This window comes from Alligator sinensis, unplaced genomic scaffold (genome assembly GCF_000455745.1).
Source record: "Alligator sinensis unplaced genomic scaffold, ASM45574v1 scaffold254_1, whole genome shotgun sequence".
Classification (NCBI taxonomy): Eukaryota; Metazoa; Chordata; order Crocodylia; family Alligatoridae; genus Alligator; species Alligator sinensis.
In genome coordinates this window covers 2,935,684-2,956,933 of record NW_005841953.1, presented here as the reverse complement: position 1 = coordinate 2,956,933, position 21,250 = coordinate 2,935,684, and the positions used below count along the sequence as shown (strand labels likewise).

Below are 21,250 nucleotides of genomic sequence, written 5' to 3'. Positions count from 1 at the left end.
AAAATGTTTGTGGACTTTTGGAGCATAGCATCCCAAAGGCAAGAATAGTTAGAAAAAATATGTGTATTTATTGAATGTGTATGATGAAATGACTATTTGTTGCTCTGTATTTTCCCTAAACCACTTGAATTCTAAGCGGGGTTTTGTGTGTGTGTGTGTGTATGATTTGGTTAATGTTATACAGCTGAGGATGCTTCTTTAAATCATTATGGAGCATTCACAGGGGGTTACTCTTCTGTGGTGTCGGAGCATACTTGCAGCAGTTTGGGTTTTTTTTCCCTTACCACGTTAAGGAAAAAGTGAGGTGTAAAAACATACACACAAAAAGAACATCCCACAATTAAAGCTGTGTTGGTTATGTTGCTTTCATAGAAGTTTTTCTCCAAAGCATCCTGAATCTCTCACATGCTAGTTGAGCTTTAATAGGGTGGGGAGTAATGGAAAACTCATTGGATCTGTAATAGCTCTTCACTTGACTGCAGCCAGCAATAACAGCAGGAGCAGCCAGAGATAAGAGAGAGAGTGTGTGTGTGTGTGAGAGAGAGAGGGAGTGGGAGAGAGTATACGCACACCAAAGCTGCCACTTTTTTTTTTCCCTCACTCTTTTTTCCCCCCATCCTAGGATCCAATGATAGCTGGACAAGTCAGTAAGCCCTTGCTGTCACTGCGGAGTGAAATGAATGCAGAGTTGAAAAGTGAGGACAAGGCAGCTACTTCAGACAACGAGCTGAATGAGCCCCTGCTTGCGCCTGTGGAATCAAATGACAGCGAGGACACTCCCAGCAAGCTCTTCGGTAAGTCTGTCTAGGTATTTCATTTCACTGCTACCATGTTGTCCGGAAGAGCAATCTCCCTCTTTTTGTTCACTCAATTTTCTTGTAAGCACCAGGGAGTCACTTGGAGTCTGCAGGCATACAGCCATATGCTCTGATTTCGACTGGGTACCAGAATACCCAGAGTGTCACCTCCTGAAAACTTTGGTCAACAATGAACTTATTTTATGCGCGTTGGCAGACAGCATCTATTTTCTTTCGCTGAACTATCTCTGATTTAAATATAGAAGAAAGAGCTTCCTTTGTTGAAACACCTTACTAACAACATCTATTGCCTAAACATCAGCTCCAGTTGTTCACAGTCCCTTCGGAGGGAAAAGTAAACTGAAGAGTTACCATTTCTTGGAGTAAAGAGAAAGCTAGGAGAAGAGAACTGGAAAATAGCTATAGAAAACACTCTGTGCTGAGTAAACAAGCACTGCCAGGGCGATTGCCTACAGGTGTATTTTTTTTACAATTTATATTAGGAATTAAATTTTTCTGCTGAAGCATACAGGGTGGAAGCGGAGGAGAAAATACACTTTTTTTTTCTTTTTTACACTGTAACTTGTGCCAAATGAAAATGTTACCTTTCAGGGATATTTGTTTCATAACCAAAACAAGAGCAGTAAGAGTGGCACTCCAGCATAGACATCTGTCATTCAAAGGGATGACACCCTGTAAGCCAACTCAAGCAACTGTGATCTCTAATCAGAAAAGGGAGCCGAGTTGTTGAGGCGCATGCTTGAGTGATAGATGTTGATAGATGTCTGTGCTGGAGCAGCACTATATGGTATATAGTGACATTTTGGTTGTACAGCAATTTCTCCTGAAAGAGTTCCTTTTAATTATTTCCATTTGTGACTTTATGAAACCTTGGAGGGAATGGAGCTCATCCTTTTACAAATTCTTATAGCTGGAACTTTAAGGGCACAAGATCTTGTTTAAAGGGAATGCAGCTTTAAGAGAGAGACAGAGAGAAATCACATTTTCTGAGATTCAAGTTTTAATTTTGCAGCCTATAAAGAATCTGTAGCACTGTTAACATGTCTGAACCCCAGCTAGAGGAAACAACTGCTAAATGATTCTTGCAAAAAAAAAGATGTAATTTTCTTTAAAAGGGATACCTTTTGCATATTATACAGAATGTTTTATTAAGTAACTTCAGCAGAGAAGGGAAATAAAAAAGCTAAGCCTTAATTCCTAGAATACTTCAATGTCCATTATAAAATATCACATCCATTTTTTTAGGAATCCTATAATAATCTTGGTTTCCATGGAAAATAGGATTTCCATTAGCTATTCAAATGTTTGAATTGTGATGTCTAAAATTCAAAGGGCTAATATTTGTGTGTGTGGAAGTATGAATATCTTAACAAATATTTATGTACTATATTTGATCAGATATTTAGGGAGCAAGGCATTAATGTTAAACATAGCCAGGTCTGGCAGCATTACAAACATATATAACTAGAGAGTATCAAAATGTCTGTATAGTTTGGTTTTAGTTAGTTTTAGATCTGGCAACTTTTATAACAAAGGGTAAGATGTTCCTGATTCATTGTCATTTTGAATGTTTTAATATCATTGTAGACTGCCTGGATACTTTTTATTATAGTTAGTGTGTAGGATAAAAAATAATATACTGTAATATTTTTTTTTACTTTGGAATAGAAATAGAATTTAGCTCAGCTACACAAATTAATGAAGAAAAGTAAATAAAAGTCTTATGCATAACTATATTTGTGAGTTTAGATTATTTGCTAAACTGTTTTTATACTGCTATCAAGTTGCTGCTAAAGCAAACCAAAGTAGGTGAAAACAGTTTAACTATCTTAGTATAACCTATTTAGTATTTATCTAGGTTTTATTTCATTTATGATAGATGGTAAAGACCTTTAAGCCATAACCTGTGCCAGTTAATTTCTGTAACTGGGAACATGGAAGAAAAGACAATGAGGTTATTTTGCTACATGCAAGAATAAAACTCGGTGAATTTATATAAAATACAGGCATTTTCTATTTATTAAGCCAACGCAACACTTCTAATTTAATAAGCAATTCAGTAAGTAACTGACATCTCAAATGCAGTTCTTTATAGTAGTCTCTCTGTTTAGAAATGTGAATGGCATGTTAAGAATGCGTTCTTTGGGCCTTACTTTCCTGTCTCTTAAATTGTAAAGTGTCAGTGTACTTTGCATAAATTGATGCAGAAATTAACATTTCTCTTATCACTTTGTTTCATACAATATGAAAGAAGAATTCTGTATTTCCTGTCTCTTGTTTGATATACCCTATGTGCAAATTGCTAGCTATGTTCAGCAGAGAAAGGGAGGAGCATTTTAACAAACTAAGGGGAGGAGACTGGTGTGTAGATGAAAGATAAACAGATTGTTTTCTTCAAATTTGGGGGGGAAATGGTCTTTGCAAGTTGGAATGACCAGCATTTGAGCATCCCACTTAGCAACATTTCAGAAGTTGCGTTGTCATATAGATGCACTGTTTTTTTTTACAGTACTTTGCAGTGGGCAAAATATCCCTTTTTCCTCAGGTGCAGGCCTTTTCTACTTAATTTTCTTTTAAGAGACATGTTTGTTGAAGTGACCCATGTCCTTCACAAATGTTGCATAAATTCTACCCCTCATTTTCTACAATGTGCCAGTATATACTGATGGACTAACAGGTATGAAATGGTTATGGCCTATACACACTGCACACCTTCCTGACTGTAGTATCTTTACATAAAGTATGCTGTAGGAACAACAGCTATTCATATCTTGCAGTGATAGCTACTAGTAAAATGTTTCTTTTCTCCAATCGCAACACTAGTTTCAGATGACAGTGATGCAGTATAAAGCTTAACTAGGTTGTTTTTGATTTGGGAAGGTGCACAGCAAATTTCCAGCCTATCTCCCAATTGTATGCTCTGCTGCTAGTAGGAGAGATGAAGGCTGAAGCTTCTCAGCCATCAGGAGTGCCACCTGGTGCAATGGTAGCTTTCCCACAAGTCTTGAATAATTTCATCCTGGAACTCAGATTCTAGGTCCTTAGCAGATGTAAATGCTCATTTACACCAGGTGAGAAAGTGCCCCTCTGTTTTTTTGGCAAAGTGGTCTTTTAAAGTAGTCACCATTGTACACATGACTAGCGCTATTGCTACTTTTTGTTCAAAAAATAAAATGTCTTTTAATCTTTGTGTGTGAACTGCACCTTGTGCACTTAGTTGCTAATGAACCTTTGACCTCTATAAGGAATATTTGCAAGTAAAGTGCTCAAATCCTGCTAAATATCAGTGGGAAAAGAAACAAAATGTAAAATTTCATGAAAGGACTCTTGTAAGTTAGTCTGTCATAAGCAAGGTTTTGCTCAACCTGGAGAGTTAGAAAAGCTACAAACGTTTATGAAAGAGAAACTGAGATTTCATTAAGTAACACACTAGTTTTGTGTGATATTGACTGTTGCATTATTTATCTTTACAGCACTTATCTCTTATTTCAGACATGATTGAATTATGCTAAGAGTCAGTTAGAAGAGTAGAAATTGAAGTAAAGCATTGGATTGGTTGGCAGTGGTACTCTCAGATTAACTAGTTTTATGTTACACTACTGTGCTTCAAATTAATTCTACAGCCCTTTACTAAAGAAAGCTCCCACTGATGGAAATGAGAGCTCTGCCTAAGACTGAATAAACACTGCAGGATTGGATTCTAAGTTAATTACTCTTACAGGGTTTTTTATTCACTATCTTGATATGTTCTCCAAATTTGTTTAAAGTTTCCCTCTAATAGCAGCCTGATGAAAGGAAAGTGTGTTTAATGATTTATATTAGCACTATAAACTTTTGGTCATTGATACAGAGACATTGCATATATTTTATTTAAAATCAGTACTACGTAATCCCATATTAGGGCTCAATCCAAGTTCCACTAAAGTCCTTGGCATAATGGCTGTTAGCTGTCATAGAATTAGATTATTAATTTCTGTGTAACTATAATGGTCATGGTACTATACCCAAGATACCTGTGCACATTAAGATCACTTTACTCCACTATTAAAAAAGGGTACTCACAAGGTATGATCCTACATTTCTACACATCACAAACTGAAAAGTTAGTTTTTGGTATGCATTGGTGCAAAACTGATCCTGTAGAGTATAATTTTTTAGTGTCAGGGTTTCTTAATTTTATGGTAGTTAGGGATTAAAAGATAACCTTTCTTCTACAGGTAGCAGGGTGGGTGTGTGCATTTGTGCGTGTGTGTGTGTGTGTATGTGCACATGTATATACAAATATGTATGCATGTGTGTGTGTGTGTGTGTGTGTATGTATGTACGTGCACACATATATACAAATACATGTGTGTATGAAAGAGATTTGCCATCTAAAATACTGAAATTTGATTTTAGTATTTTGCCTGCCTTTGCAATATCCCTATGCAAAATTTAGAATTTTATCCATTTTCCTTGTAAGTGAATCTCTGTGAATCAGTATGTGTATGAACCAAGGCATAGATCAGTAATATTTTATAGAAAAATGTTTGCCTTCTTGGCACCCTTTTTGAAGTAAATGCTCATTATCTGGTTTTATTTTTTTAATTGTCATCCAGGTTGGCTTGAACTAGAATTTACAGTCCAAGAATTACTTTAGATACAAAAGAACTCTATGGTCTTTCACCTCTTGAGACAATGGTCTCTGCAGGTTAGAACAGATGTCATTGTCAGGTGGCTTTGAGGACACTGACATTCTAGCCATTAACACTGTGGTTAACTCTGGATAAATGTAAGCCTTCAACCTAATACCACCCTTTGCATCAGTATATTAAGGGTTCTCCGCAGTGTTTTAGCTGGAGTTTCTATTTTTAGAGGGGAGTTGAAACATGATTATACAGTATATCTGCATACAGAGCCTTGGCCTACAAGGTCTCTGCCCGGAAGAAATGCTTTTTTAACAAGCTGCAGAGAGGTCCATTGGATAGCCTTAATGTTTTTTAATGCGCAAAAAAAGTATTGTGTGTATGCATGTCTTTTTAACTTGTAGTTCAGATTATAAACCAGATCCTTTTAGTATTAAAAGCATAACTTTATTTTAAGCTCAATTTTTAAATCACTTTAACCAACTTGTAGTTTTCTCTCCCATAATATGATTAGCATTCAGCCTGCCTGTAGTAATTTCTGTACTGTCAATTGATGTGTTTTGTGGAAAGATATTAGGTTAAAAATATTCATACGGTCATTAAGGTTCACCGGCTTAATCCTGTCAGCGCTTGAACACGTGATCACTTCTGCTCAATGTGAATAGTCCCATGGAGATCATTAATAGGTTCCTTACATGAGAACACATGGCACAAATATTTTCCAGGATTGGACATACTTTCTGAGTACTAATTTATATGCGCTCTTGATTACTGTTTTTTTTTTTAATGTGTTGAATGTTTATTTAACTGTTAGAGTAAATGATCTTTAAAGATGTTGGATAAGTGCAAAGTTAAAGAGGATATTCTAAGTTTTATATATTGCCTTGATTTGTGGTGAAGTTTCCAGTGCTGTCATTGAAGGTTGCACATGTGAATAAAGAGAATATTGCCCATTAAAGCTTAAAGAAGTCATTACAGCTATTCAACTCAAAGGAAGAGACAATGAGGAGTTAGAAAATCCATCTTTAACTCATCCTTGCCACTGTGACTAGGTATTGCAGGCAACCCAAGAAGTAAATGTACAAACAGCTGTATCTCATTATAACAATAAAAGCAGGCTAGGACAAGATAGGGCTAGATTCTGTTCCCATTAGCTTGAACGGACACAGGACTGGACTCATGACAAATAAATGTTTCATTCTTCATTGTTAATTCCCTTATTTTCAATTGATACAGATCAGTCCGTTCTTAATTTTGGGGTATGTTAGTTCATTGCAGTACCTTAATCTTTTTATTAACAAAAATACTTTTTTAAACATCACTGTTGACAGCTAAAGCCTGAGTAACTCCATTTTTAAAAGAAAAATGGTTTTTATCTTTGTGCATAATTATCTTCTCGCTAAATTTCTGTGAACCAGGTTTGTATGTGTAATCTGTATTTCTTGTTTGAGGTTTGCATGCTGTTTACCAAAACATAGTACCTGGGGAAGAGGATTCATATACTTTAACCAATAGATTTCTGTTTCCCTGACTTTGTATCAACAGATATTTAATCTTTAATTACTTTATTTCCTCCCTCAAATACCTTCCCCCCACCATACCTTTAGAGCTTTGGAAAGAAATTTAATACCAAACAAATATATTTCTTTTTAAAAACCTACATAAGTGCCTTTCTGTTTCAAAGAGAACCTGCTTGTTACTAGACAGTAAACAGGTAATTTGTGAAAGAACCGGTACTCCCTTTGATTGAGTTCCTTGCTGGTTTATGTTTTGAGATAAATAATACATCAGACATTCACACAGATGTTAAAAAGGAAGCAGACGTGAAAAAGAAAAGGCAAAAGAATTTGATGTTTCCATTGGACATCTTCTGATTCGACCAGTCCTCCATGGGAATGTGCAGTGCAGGCAGAGGCGGAGTCACAGCTGCCCAAATATGCACATGGCACCACTTAACACTTCCCTTGATTTTCCTATGCTAACTAAAAAGCTAGCAAAGTGCTTATACCAAACTGGCACCCTGTCAGGGGGCAACCTGTGTAAAGTTTCCTGCTGTCAGGTTAATAAATTTTTTAAAAATATCCAAAGGCAGAGCTAGCTGTAGGAAGCTCATAGTAACAGTTGCCATTCTCCTGTGGATCATTTTTCTCTTTAATATCCTATGTAACACTGGATTTTTCTTGTTGTGTTGTCTACCTAGGTTTTGTTCTTTCCTGACACTTGTGGGCTCTTTGTTTTAATTGTTTTCTTTACTAAGCTCTTTCTTCTGTTCTGCACATACTGTGTCTCTTCTTTCTTGGCAGAGTCAAAGAATTGGGAATATCAGTTTTTCATGCTTTATAGGAAAGTGGAACATTCAGTATATTCAAGTTCATGAATTATCATTTTATTTTCCTATATTAACTTTCTTTCACCAGCTCCAAAACTGATTCCTAAAGAAATCAGGTACTTAAATGACAAAATTACATTCACACATCAACTACATCACAAAATTAACAAGTGATCAAACAGAAAATAAGCATAGATCCCAAATTATTTAATTTGCTACCAATTTGCAGGTTTCAAAAAGGGTGTAACAAAACATCTAGTGAAAAATTATTTATATTTATTAAGGTAGATTCATGTTTTCTCTCTTTCACTGTATAAAATAAAACTCAATAACAATACAGATCTGTCTTTGTTTCACAATGACATCTCCTGCTCTATGTTATGATACTGTTTTGACACTATCAGAAGCAGGATTAAGCCCTTTTAGTTTGAAAGTAGAGGTCATCTTGAGAAGAATAGTACTGTATCTAGTCTAGCTAAAGAAAGCCTGCTGTTCACAGGGAGACTGAAATTGGGTTTTCTTCTTAAAGTATTCCAAAGATCCAGACATTTATCCAATTGGAATACATCTCCCAAATGTATATATTTAATACTAAGTTACCACTTTTTAAATTCTGAAATATAATTTGAATTTCTTTATTTCTGATTTAGAATTTGGAAAAAGAAGAGGTTTTTTTTGTAATTGATGTCCTTTAATTCCCTGAAAGGCAAACTCATTTTAGTCCCTGAATGCTTTGAAACTGTAGCCAGAAAAATACTGTGATGCAGAAAACAAAGCAAACTAAAAGCACCTGAATATGACCACCAAAAAGTTAAATTTATTTAACATAAAAATAAAATGATCTGCCAGAGTGCCAGACTATAATGTCAGTTACTTTTTAAAATGCATTTTCAAGAAGCTGTCAAGGTTTGGGTGTTGTTCAAAGCAAATAAGAAAATATTTTTTTGTTGCCAGTTACAAGTGCTATATACGTAGAAGCAGAAGTATTTTTTAAAGAATGCAGAAGAAAAATGTTGCGACAAAATAGTATTTAATTTAATCTTATTGAAGACTTTTCTAGAAAACTTTGGATTAATTTATTGAACCACTTCAATAGAAGCTCTTAAAAAATAGTTTAGTTTTTCCTGTCTGTTTGCTGCTATTTGTAATGGTGACTACATTTCTTTATTTATTACTTCCGTTATGGGCCCACTTTTAAAATTTCTAATGTTTTTAATATATTAAGCAAAACATTAGCAATGATCCAGAAATACCCATTGAGTGTGCTGGAAGAAGGAACTGAATGGTTAAGACTGTGGCAAAGATATCCCCCTGCATATGTCCCCTCCCTCTAAAAGTCTAACGTTGAAAGCGACTCCAAGAATAAAACTAGCCTCTTTTTCCATTGGCACTTCCTCCCGCTCTTGCTTGTTCTCTGTCTTCTCTCTCTCCGACTCCGTCCCATATGTATATATATAATGCAATGCACAATATCTGTATAACATAATATAAATTGCATTCAGGCATATGCACAGACATGGGTCATATTCTTCTCTGTCACCTTATGTAACCCAAGCGATTTTGTAGAATTTTGCCTCAGTGCTACTGCAATATATTGTGATTTTCCACATTTTTTTAAAGAACAAAAAACAAAGCCTCCCCCACACCCCAGAAATACAACTAGACCACCCTTTCAGAGGAAGATATAAAATTCACATTACCTGAGAAGCTGGAATTGCCTCATGGTAAATAGGTCTTCAGGCATTTTAATGTGTATTAGGTATTTATCTCACCATGTTGCATACTGTTAATCACAGAGGAAGAAGAATGCCATTCAGATTCATTGTAATCTCTTGAGTAAATAAAGCTATGGGTATTTTTTATATTTTAGATTGCCTTAATAGGTATTTTTACATGCACCTAGTATAAAGAGACGTTGCTTAAGAAATTGAGTAAACATATGAGGCCAGATCCTGCATATCTTGCATGAGTGTTCATTACATATGTGGAAAGTCCTGTATGTTTTAATGGGACTTGATCATGTGAATAAATGCACATCTGATTAAATCCCTAGTTGGCTAAAGTCCTATGTGCTAAACAGTCTCACGCATTTTGTCTGTTTAAAAAAAAAAACAGTTGGGTTAAAAGGGCTGAATATTTACATATAAATATAACATAATGTTGAAATCTACAGTGAAATCTGTGGTGTTTTGTCCGTATTAATTTAGTCAGTACACTAGTGTTTAACAGCAAAATTCTGGTCTGTTGTGTAACAAGGTTATCTGATTCAGCATCCATCAATAAAAATTTGCAAAATGCCCATTGACTTTATTGGGACATAGAACTGGTTCAGTACATGACAGAAATTATATATAATGTCAGAAATGATATAATCTTTGGTAAGAAAATAATGCTTGTCTATAGTATAACTGTTTGTGAGATGAAAAGTAAGTGGATACATATCTGATTTTAATCATTAAGTTTTTTTAAGATAACTGAAGACTGCAAGATAGTTATCGTGGAGCCACAACTTCATTAAAAAACAAGAGTGATTGGAGGTGAAAATGAGATAGATATGCACTAGCTGAAAGGGGATTGTAAATGTGCAGGCCTGATATTTCTCCTCCTTTCTTATACTTGCTTGCCTCTCATCATAAATATTTGGGATTGCAAGCCACAAATCTCTCCAAAGGCAAAATGAAATTTACTACTGGAAAAAGCTTGAAAATGGAAATATTGCATCTTTTTGTTGTTGGTACTTTTTTTCAATCAAACATATGTTATTTAGTGCATGCATAAGTACAGAAAATATGTTTAATCATAATGTCTAGCATGAAAAACATCTACATGAGTCATTTAAATATTTTTTCATTATAAATAGCAGGAAGAAAACTCTGTGTAGCTCTGTTTCCTATGATTTGATGCATCACTTTCAGACTCTTCCTATTTTAACTGCCTAGATACAGCACACTGAAGCTTCTCATAACTGGCACTGACCAAAAAAAAAAAAACCAAAAAAAACCACCTTTCAATCAGCTGGCACTACTAGGGCTGCCCCCACCCCTCCCCCAGTCTCTGCTTTTATGAGTAAAAAGAAAAAGAGAAGGGCTAGATGAAGTAGACCCTTGCTCAGATGAGTTATATTATTCATCATGAATAAGGGTTTGCAGAATTGTTCCTCATGCTCCTGGATCACTGCAGTGCTTAGTTTTGGTGCTGAGTGCTTTTCAGATCCTAGCTGTTTCCTGTGAGTACATGATGCTCAGTGTCTTTATGCTATTCAGTATTACATTGTGGCAGGTCCTGAGCTGGTGTAAATTTTTGTAGCTCTCTTGGACTCCCAATTTATACTAGCTGAAAATCTGTTCCTTTTCTTTTGGAGCTGCCAGTGAAGTCAGTGGCAAAATATCCATTAATATCAATGGGAGCAGTATACGGCCCTTCCTTGCGATCATTAAATGGATGTTTTATAATCCATCCCACCCCATGTCTTTCATCACTTCCTACAGAATTCTTTAGTTCATACTGTGGCACTTTTCAAAACTGTTCCAGTTCAAAACAGGTTAAGACTGATAGAAACAGTTCAGTTTCCCTAAAAGACAGCTTACCACTGACTGTTTTATTTTGTTTATATCTGATATTTCTTACGGTATTCAGATGGTTGTAATAGACTAGCACAAGAGCTGCATGTCTTGTCATCTGTAGTGTATCAATACGTTTTTATAATGATACAATAACCTGAACCCTGTAACAGTTTATGATCCATTTGAGAATTCTTATGGATTCTCAGAGTGACGGAGACCTGAAAAAAGAACTTGACTGCTTTCACAAAACTGGTTCTGTGACAGGAAAAACTAGTGTGCCTGTGATTTAGTTGCTAAGGAATCATATTGATCTGATTCGTCATTAAACTTTTAAGTTGTTTTTTTTTAAATCAAGCTGGTTGAAGGGAAAAAAACCCCCAGTAATGTGATTTTGAAGGTCTGGTATACAGGTAAACTGTATCATACCACTACTGATATTGATTTGTTATGATTAATAAATATGATTTTATGCATTACCCAAGCACCATTTCCATAATAGAACTTTTTTTTTTTTTTAGAGCAGAAGAAAATTGCTTGTTGCTCTTTATTTTTCATTGACTAAAATTAGTCAATGATAAATAAAGAACTTTAGCAGCAGTCTGAGTTCAGGGAAGACAAGATTTAAAAACAGAAACTGCAGGAAATACAGTAATAAGTAACTACATAGCAAAATATACACACAAAACCTCAGCCATCTTAACATTTGTAATGGTGCTAATTTCCAAGTGCTTTTAAAATATGCTTCCACATGAGCTCTCAAAAACCATAAAAGCCTGGCATGTAAAGTAAATTGTTTGTCACTTGCTGACGACCTGCCATATTTATTGTCAGGAAAAATGGACATTAGTTGGAAAAGCAGTTGTTAAAGGCCAAACAATTTTTAAAGATGGGCAAAGATGTGCAAGGGTTTTCCTTTTTCTAACAATGAGCCACCCCTTCAGACATCAAAAGACAAGATAATAAGACACTTCAAGCACAATTCAAGATTATATTCAACATCTAAAGGCTCATCTCTTGTCAGTTTGCATTTACTCTCCCAGGGATGTGATGCTTCTATCATCATTCTGTCAAGAGGAGTCTGGCAGAAGCGATGAGGGCCCCTCATTTCACACACTTAGTGTTTTTTATCAAATAGCCCACGCTCATTCTGATTCAGCCAAAATGGAGGGATAATTTGAAGAAGGTCATGCACAAGTACAAAAATCTTGTATTGATTTGTGTGATTAGGAGGCATTAAAATTGCACGTTTATGTTAGTTTCTAAGATGTTTTGTCAGTTTATTTAGTAATACACTTTTGCAGCATTAAAAATGATATTTTTTTTCAAAGTGAAAAATAAGTTTGCTTAAAATGCACCCAGCTGAACATTCAGAAAACAGACATTTTAAAGGAGAACATTTTAAATGTCATTATTTAACATCACCTTAAAACACAATCACACTTGGAAGGGGGGGGGGGGGGGGGGCGTTTCTCTCTTTGTTTTAAAAGAAGAATTTATACAAGGAAAATATTTATTAGGAGTCTGGATATTACAGAGCTAGAGGGGTGAATTCTGGCCTTTTTAAAATCTTTAAGAGTTCAGGATTTCACCCTAAATGTCAAAGGGAGATGTGCTTGTGGGGTTAGATCACCTGTACCACCTATCGAAAGGGAGGCAGGCATTTAAAAAAATGTTTAGATACACTTTTGTGTTATATAAGATTGATTTAAATAGCACGTGATACAGAGACATGGTGGCATTCCTAATACAAATGAAGTCTCTGATTCTTCATTCGGATATTTTTGTCCATTTAATTTAATCAGCTTTCTGTGTGAACATATGTATCTTCATGAGAAAATCATATTACAGATTTGGGGTCTAAGTAAAGACTTGTGTTATAGCTGTTATTGGCCAAATTCTTACTGAAATCAAAGGAGCTATGATAATTTGTACCCACAGAAGATCACTGTTCACCCTGTAAACTTACTGTATGACATTATATTGCTTATTCATAGCAACTCTCGGTTCACTGGTTTTTTAGTTTTGGCTTCTGGAGGGGTTCAGGGAAGGGGGACAGTGCTCAAACACAGCTGCTGCCTTCTCTTTGGTAGTTTCCATTTTATCAGGCTTAGACTGATGGAGAAGGTACCAATTGTCATGCAAGATGTTTGAAAAACAAATTGACTATTCCTAATAAAATAATTTTTATAGCAGTTTGCTATGTTGCCTTCAGTGTCCACAGGTAAACAGCGCTTGGTTTTTGGCAAAAACAATGCTTCTCTGCTATCTGATTTTTATATTCCATAATCAAAATTCCTATTGCAGCCTTTGAACAAAATTCTGGTTTTATGGAGTTTCTTTCTTTCTTTCTTTTTTTTTTTTTTTTTTTTTTAATATGTGCTACCTAACTAAACGTAGTAAAGTTTGCCCAAAAGTAACTGAATTCAGAATTTGATCCCTTGTAGTTTTAGCTTTACAAGGAAAGTAAACTTTTTGGGAAGGAGAAGGATATTGGATCTGCTCAGAATGAATAATGTGGTTCTATGGGTTCATGGTTTTTCAGGACAAACAATAACGTGGGAGCATTGTCAAGCTTTTTTGTGTCTGTCATGTGTCAGGAATGAAACTTTTTTGAGAGTTTATTTTTGGCATTATATTCATGTCATCTTAGATCTCAGCACTCAGTATTACACTGCTCTTTTTGCTAACATGCAACTACATCAGGATGTGTAATAGTGAAAATCTGGCTTCCTAATTTCTGCCTTATTTCAGACTTAAACAAAAACAGAAGAACCAGGTTCTGTAGTCAGTGCAGCTTTTACATGATACAAATTCCAGTGTACAAGGCAACAGTTTATGGGACTTGTTGGCTGTTATGTTTTTAAATTAGGACTGGGAATTTCTGTTCATGATCCATCTGTTTAGAGCTATGAGGAATTGAGCCTTATGCCATGAACAAGCACATGTTTGGAACATGTCTGACTATATGGAAGAAATCTGCATTTATGCAATGCTGAAGATATGGTAACTTGCAATGGTATTGTATTCTGGGGGTTTTCATGGGGCAAGCGATTCAGAAAGTTGTGATCAAGTGTTCAGAAAGACAGGTGAAAAAACTGTTCGATGTACCAGCAAGTTATACTAACTACTTTCACTATACAAATGGCATCTTAAATAGGGTGCCCATATGTCCCAGTTTAGCCGGGACAGTCCTGGACTTTGGAGGCCAGTCCTGGGCAGCTGGTAAGAATTACAATTAGCATTCCAGGAGCACAGGGGTGCAGGACGCAGTCTGGTGGGCATGCAAAGTGCCAGGCAGGTGGGCCAGCAGGCACCGCTGCCTGTCCATCTACCTACCTGGTGCACCACACCAGCCTGCCCCCGTCTCTGCCTGTAGCAGTGGACTCTGCCTGCAGCAGTGCCACTGACTTGGGAGCATGGGGCTTGGGGAGGGGCAGGTGGCAGTGTCCTGGGTGTTTCAGACTTCCTTATGGTCAGCCTAAACTTAAAGGAATATAGGCTATTCTGTTTGCATGGCCATGTATAGACACTCAGTTTCTCCTGGGAGAATTGCTGATTTTCTAGGAGAAACCATGACTGTATAGATGTTAAAGATTTTTCTCCCAAAGCTAAAATGGTCACTCCAGGAGAAAAATAACCTAGGAGCAGCAAGGGTTAAATCGCTCCCAGGAGAGTTTCTGCTGAGAAAATGAATACCTGTATAAGTTACCCTTCTGAGAGTAGCCACAGCACAGTCCTTCAGCATCCCAGGGTGCTGTCATTTCCCTCCCCCTCCCTGCCCCTGTCATTTCCCTCCCTCTGCCTCCCCCCCGGGGAAGCAGTGTGTTACTCAGTCTGGATACTACACTCCAGCCAAGCAGGGAGTAGAACACACACCCTTCACAATCCTACATTGTATTTCAGGGGGACAAAGGCTGACTCCAGCCAATCAGGGTTGCCCTGTGCACTGCTGCCATCTATCACTAAGCAGACTACAGACTAAAGTAGTCTGCAAAGAATGCTGACATGGTTGCAAAGGGGACCCCTGGCTGCACAACATCAGCACTGCAAGCTTTCTGCTTTTCAAGGGCTTAGTATTCTGTTCAGGTATCTCTGGGTAAATTTTTCACCAGGAGAACAAACCCAGGAGAATTCTCCCAGGTCATTTGAACATGTGTATGAAGCCATACATATGGGCTTCATACACTTGTGTATGAAGCCCATGTATAACATATTCATTCCTTATATCTCTTTTGTACAGTATTTTTACTAGTCATCATTTATAAACAGGCATATTGTTTTCATATTAGTGGTGCTTTCTGTCCATCTTTATCTTTTCTGCTGAGGCCAAACTTAACTCTAGCCCAGTGACAGGCTAGTGTCTCTTAATCATGCTTATTGTCACAATGTTGAATAGTTTTGTTTAAAGACCCAAAGGAAAATATGACTCAAACGCAGCATGGATACAAGAATGCCAAGTCAACAGCATCACAAATTAATACAAAGCTTATCTATGTAATAAGGTTTACATTTCTCAAATGGAGTTTAATTTCCAGGATGGTCAGGATGTATTTGCTGAACCTGTCATCTTGTTCTGACAGGCAGTTAAGCCCCATTTCTGTATGGCCTGTTAATGGAGTATCTTTTCTGAGGCATATATGCTACTGTTGAAATGACCATCCTTTCTGTCTCTTATTATCTCCAATTAAATTATGATGTGCTTAATATATGCAATATATGCATTCAGTAAAGAGTGAATCCTGTACTGTTGAGGCCAAGGGAGCCTCCAATAAAAATTCCTTTTAATGATACTGGATATATTTGCTGGAAAGAAATTACTATTATGGTACGTAGTATAGATACCTTGGATCTGTGGTCTTCCCAGTCTATCTCTCTCTCTCTCATATGTTAGTATTGTGTGTGCCTGTCACCTTGGGATGTAAGTGCAGTTCTCTCCTGTAGGATCTCCTTCCACTGTGACTGGTGTTGTTATACCAGCAGCAGCATTTCTTCACAACACAACCTTGCCATCTATAGTAATCTCAAATCCTGCCAAAAGCCTGTAAATTGTTTTCACTCTGCCTCAGAATGATAGTTGGCAACTGTGGAATTGTGTGTGCAAGTAGAAGAAAGTAGAAAAGTTGAGATCACTGGGTTATGCTGGCAAACAGATCAGAAGTTCACAGGTTCAGCAATTTGTATATAAACATTGTGTTTCAAATGTTGTGGTACCACAGAGTCCTGTTACAAGTTTCAACAGTAGGATGCCAGAAGTGGAAAAGGTAGTCCAAGTACCAATGCAGAGCAGTCAACAGCTATCCCACAGTGGTATAGGATGTAAGATTAATAATGTTTCTATATGTGCATAAAAAAGTAAACTAATATGTGTAGCTGTTCTGTGTAAAGTAATTATCTTGATACATGCTGTCATTAAGTCAGGACAGTTCTCTGAGCAATTCTTAGAGCATTTATTATCATCAGAGTACTATTGAATGAGGAGGAGTAACATGAACAGAAAGGATAAGAATATGAAGAAATGAAATGGATTGACAAATGATTTGTTTACACCTAGAAAAAGTCTTTCCAGGAACATACAGTGTCACATTTAAATATTTTTTTAATGAAAAAGATCAGAAAGGAAAAGATTCCAATTCTGTCCTTTTTTATTAAACATTAATAGTTATGGGCCTCATTCCTCTCATTTGGAAGCCTCAGTCCTCCAAAGAAGGCAGATTGGATGCTTATTTTCACAAAAAAGTCAGCATGAAATACATGGGCAAATGTATGTATGTCAAGTAAAATGTATGTTTAAGCTGTTGCATAGTCAACGATATTTTGGGGAACTGGAAATGCTAGTGGGTTAGTGTATGCATTTTCTATTGTAGTTTTTATGCACAACTGCATATGACAACAGTTGTTTGTTGGGTTTTTTTTAAATCCATTTTAATGGCATAATTCAACCTCTCTTTCTCCATCCATCTACACTTTTAAACTGTTTCCACCATCATACTGTTTCTGTTCATAAAGTTCTTGTCCAACAAGTAGTTCATTAAATCATTAATAAGGATCTACCAAACGAGCTACACTATATCATACAAAATGTTTATTGGAGTCAGGTAAATACACACAAAGAAGTTGTATTTATCCAATTTTGTGAATGCTTTCATGGCTTTTCTTTTGAAGTAGAGCTGTTGTTCTGGCCTTGCAGAATTATTGACCTGGCTGCTAAATTAATAATGAGACCCATGGCTATGAAATAAAGCTACTGCTTTTTTATCATTACCATATTTCTAAAGTAGTTTTTACTCTTTTTCCCCTTAAATAACTGTAGACTCTTCTTTCCAATGCTTCTGCTGGGTCATAATGCACTCCTTCATATACAGCTGGCAGGAAGGATTCTGTGGGTTTAACAAAGAGCCAAGATTCTGGCTATTAGGGCTTAAGCTTTCTGCCAGACATCAAAAAGGAGGGCATGTACATGTCATATTTCTGAATATATACTGTTTGCAGTAAGGATATAACACACAATCTCTGCATGGAGAACAGTAAATTTATAAAGCATCTCATGGATATATCACAATAAAATAAAAATGTAAAACTTGATAAAAGAGATAGGCACTTAAAGCTAAAGAAGTCAAATTATAGAAGGGAGATGTTCAGAAACTAAAACGAAAGGTAAGGGTTAAAGCTGGTAAATAGTAACAACAACAAAAATCCTACCTCTTTTTAAATGCTAAGCTTGTACTTTTTGGGGCGGTTGTTTTTTTATTTTTTGTTTTTAATATGAATAGGGGAAGATGGGAAACTGTTGAGATAACGTTATTTCGCACACTTAGACCTACTCAGTGAAAGCTCTGTGTCTGACTTCCTTTAGATTAAGTGAAGATGGAACCCATGGAGTCTGTCATGCAATTTGGTTTTATGTTATGAAAACACGTTTCTTTTAATTGTGAAAGAACTCTGGTCTCTTTAATAACGATATATTTAGGGATTACTTAGTCACCCCTGAAGTGAGTGTACTGTCAGTACTGGAACCAATGTACCTCAACATACAGGAATAAGTGAAAAAGAGTTTATCCAACAAACTGACGGTACATTTATTAGGATGCCTCCCTCATTAACATTTAAGACCAGTCAGAAGATGCTGATCACTGATCGGCTCTAGAACTGCCAGCCCTTCAATTCTGCCACCCTGAGCAACTAACAGTAGCCATAGAACAGCCTGACCTTTTTACAAAGGCAAAAATTTTAATACATGAAAAAGATTTAGGGATATGATGGCATATGAGGCTCAATTCAGGTTAGTGGCATGACTCCCATGAACTTCTTCGGATATGGTGGTCAACATTTCTCGTTCCAGGAGTTCTAGTTATATATTTGGTTTGACTGAATGATTAAAACAGGTTATAGTTGATTTTGCATTGGTGGCGTGGCACAAAACAGCTAGACTATATTGGGCGATGGGATCCAGAACTGGTAACTTTCCAGTATAGTGGTAAAACACAGTGGTATTAGTTCAGCAATGAGTCACTGGTATTTCTGCATTACTTGGTTTCTCTTTGTCAACCTCCTAGATAAGTATTGACTTGATTCCTAAACTTGCTTGGTTGATGACTAGGGACGACTCAGTTTGCAGTTTAATGGAATGATTTGAAATAACTTGTAATATGTGTGACTATGTGTCTTTTTGATGGAAAGACAAATTTAAAACTTGTTCAGTTTTGTTTTTAATGTAATCAACAATTACTCACAAATGACTGTTAGCGTACTTCTCTTTCTGGAAATGTAATGGCTCCAAAGAATTGCTAGGATACACTGTAGCTCCCAAGAAGAGTATGCTTACCGCCAAGGAGTATGGTGATGTGCTACACTTGTGCTTTTTACCTTTTTCAGTGACTTTTCCACAGAATAACTCTTCCATTGAAGTCATAACCTGATACTTGGGAGGCTGCTTTCAGAAGTCTGAGGAACCTCTTAGGTGGGTTTCCTCCTTAGCACAGTCCTCTGGGCTTATTTGTACGGCTGTGCAAGGCTTCAGACATAGTTTCGAATCTGGAAAAGCTTCAGACACTTCAGGGTCCAAAGCAGCACATCCGGATCAAAGCGCTGGCTTCATTCGGCTTACCGAAGCAGTTCGGAGCCTCCTCAGAGATCCAGCCATAGGGTATAATGGGGAAACAATAAAATATTTATAACTTTGTTGTTTTTTGTACAATTTGGATGAAATTTTCAGGGGTGGTAGACTCTGCAGAGAGGATGAAGCCTACTGAGTTTCAAGAAGATTGGTACAGGGCTTGGGGGCAACAGCACCCCAAATTTGTGAAAGCAAAACTTGTCATGCCTAGGCGTTACAACATAGCAGGGTGAAAACTGCTGGAATGGTAGCTCTTACTGAGGCCACAAAACCTGCCAAGTTTCAAGAAGGTCGGTGCAGGGGGTTTGGGGCAACTGTACCCCAAATTCCTGAAAGCAAAACTCCTATCACGTCTATGTGTTACAATACAGGGGGTCAAAACTGCAGGGATGGTAGCTCTTACTGAGGCCACAAAGCCTGCCAAGTTTCAACAAGATCGATGCAGGGTTTGGAGGGAACTGCCCCACAAGCTGCAGACAAGCAAAACTGGTGCCATGGGTGCTGTGGGACTGACTGTGTCTGTCTTGGCGCGGGGAGGGGAGACCCTGCTGCAGGCCTGGCTGCTAAGCTGCTGTGTTCCCAGTTACCAATCAATCAATCATGAGTCACCCAGGGACCAGGGACCAGCTCAATACACAGGACCTAGCTACTACATAACAACTTAATGAGCATCAATTAGCACCTACAAAACCAGGCTAAGGAGAGGAAAGACTCAATACAGACAGTCAACTGCCCCAAGACAGAGACAATCTTGGCACAAGTTTTGTCGGTCAACAGCTAGGGGTGCAGGGCCCCAGAACCCCCCTGCACCGATCTCCTCGACAGCTGGCAGGCTTTGTGGCCACAGCAGGGGCCACCATCCCTGCAGCTTTCACCCTTCTGCGCCTTAACACACCAGTGTCACCCATGGCAGGAGTTCTGCTTGTCCACAGCTTGAGGTGCAGTTCCCCCCAAACCCCTGCACCGATCTCCTTGAAACTTGGCAGGCTTTGTGGCCTCAGTAAGAGCTACCACCCCTGCAATTTTGACCCTCCTGTGTTGTAACACAAAGACGTGACAGGAGCTTTGCTTTCAAGCATTTGGGGCACAGTTCTCCCCAAACCCCTACACCGATCTCCTTGAAACTGGGCAGGTTTCATGCTCTTAGCAGAGGCTACCATCCCTGCAAGTTTCATCCAAATCTGACAAGAAACAACAAAGTTATAGATATTTAATTGATTCCCCATTATACCCTATGGCCGGATCTCGGAGGCAGCTTTGGAGCCGCTTCAGTTGGATCAAGGCGGAAACCCGGTCTGGAGCTTCGGATCGGATCGTGGCCATCCAAAGCAGCCTGATCCGAAGCCAGATCAGATCACTGCCGACTCGCACAGGCCTACTTATTTGCCCTCAGCCTTGCCTCAATTTTCTCTAGATCCCTGCTTCTATCTTTAGGGTAACTCCTGGGTTCATGTATCAGCTGCCCTTTGTTTTGTTTAATGCAGTGCCCCCCTCAGGGTGCCACTGGTGCCCTCCACTCACCCCTTACTAGCCACCCCAAGCCTCATGGCTGTCATATCAATGCTTAGCTGGAACTTGAGACTTGCCCGACTCAAGCTTTTCCCACCAGAGGACCCCTCTTACAGTGAAGCTTGTTTTCCTGGCAACAGTCTGGGACTTGGCAGGGTATGGGCATAGTCTCTTTTCCTTTCCACTCCCATACCTACACAGAATATAATTGCCTCCCATTGAATGAGGTAAGAGTTACTTTGATTTATCACAAGGAAATTGGACTGAATAGAGCTATGTCAGGGTAAAAGTGA

General features: G+C 37.6%; 1 protein-coding gene across 1 annotated transcript in view; it reads left to right on the top strand.

The window, feature by feature from the left end:
* Positions 1-21,250, top strand: part of POU6F2 (POU class 6 homeobox 2) — a 368,518-nt gene that overhangs the window by 22,219 nt on the left and 325,049 nt on the right. Inside the window, exon 2 of the mRNA XM_006020446.1 lies at positions 623-794. Coding sequence (XP_006020508.1) covers positions 629-794 — 166 coding nt within the window. The 5' untranslated portion in view covers positions 623-628. The remainder of the gene's footprint in view (positions 1-622; positions 795-21,250) is intronic.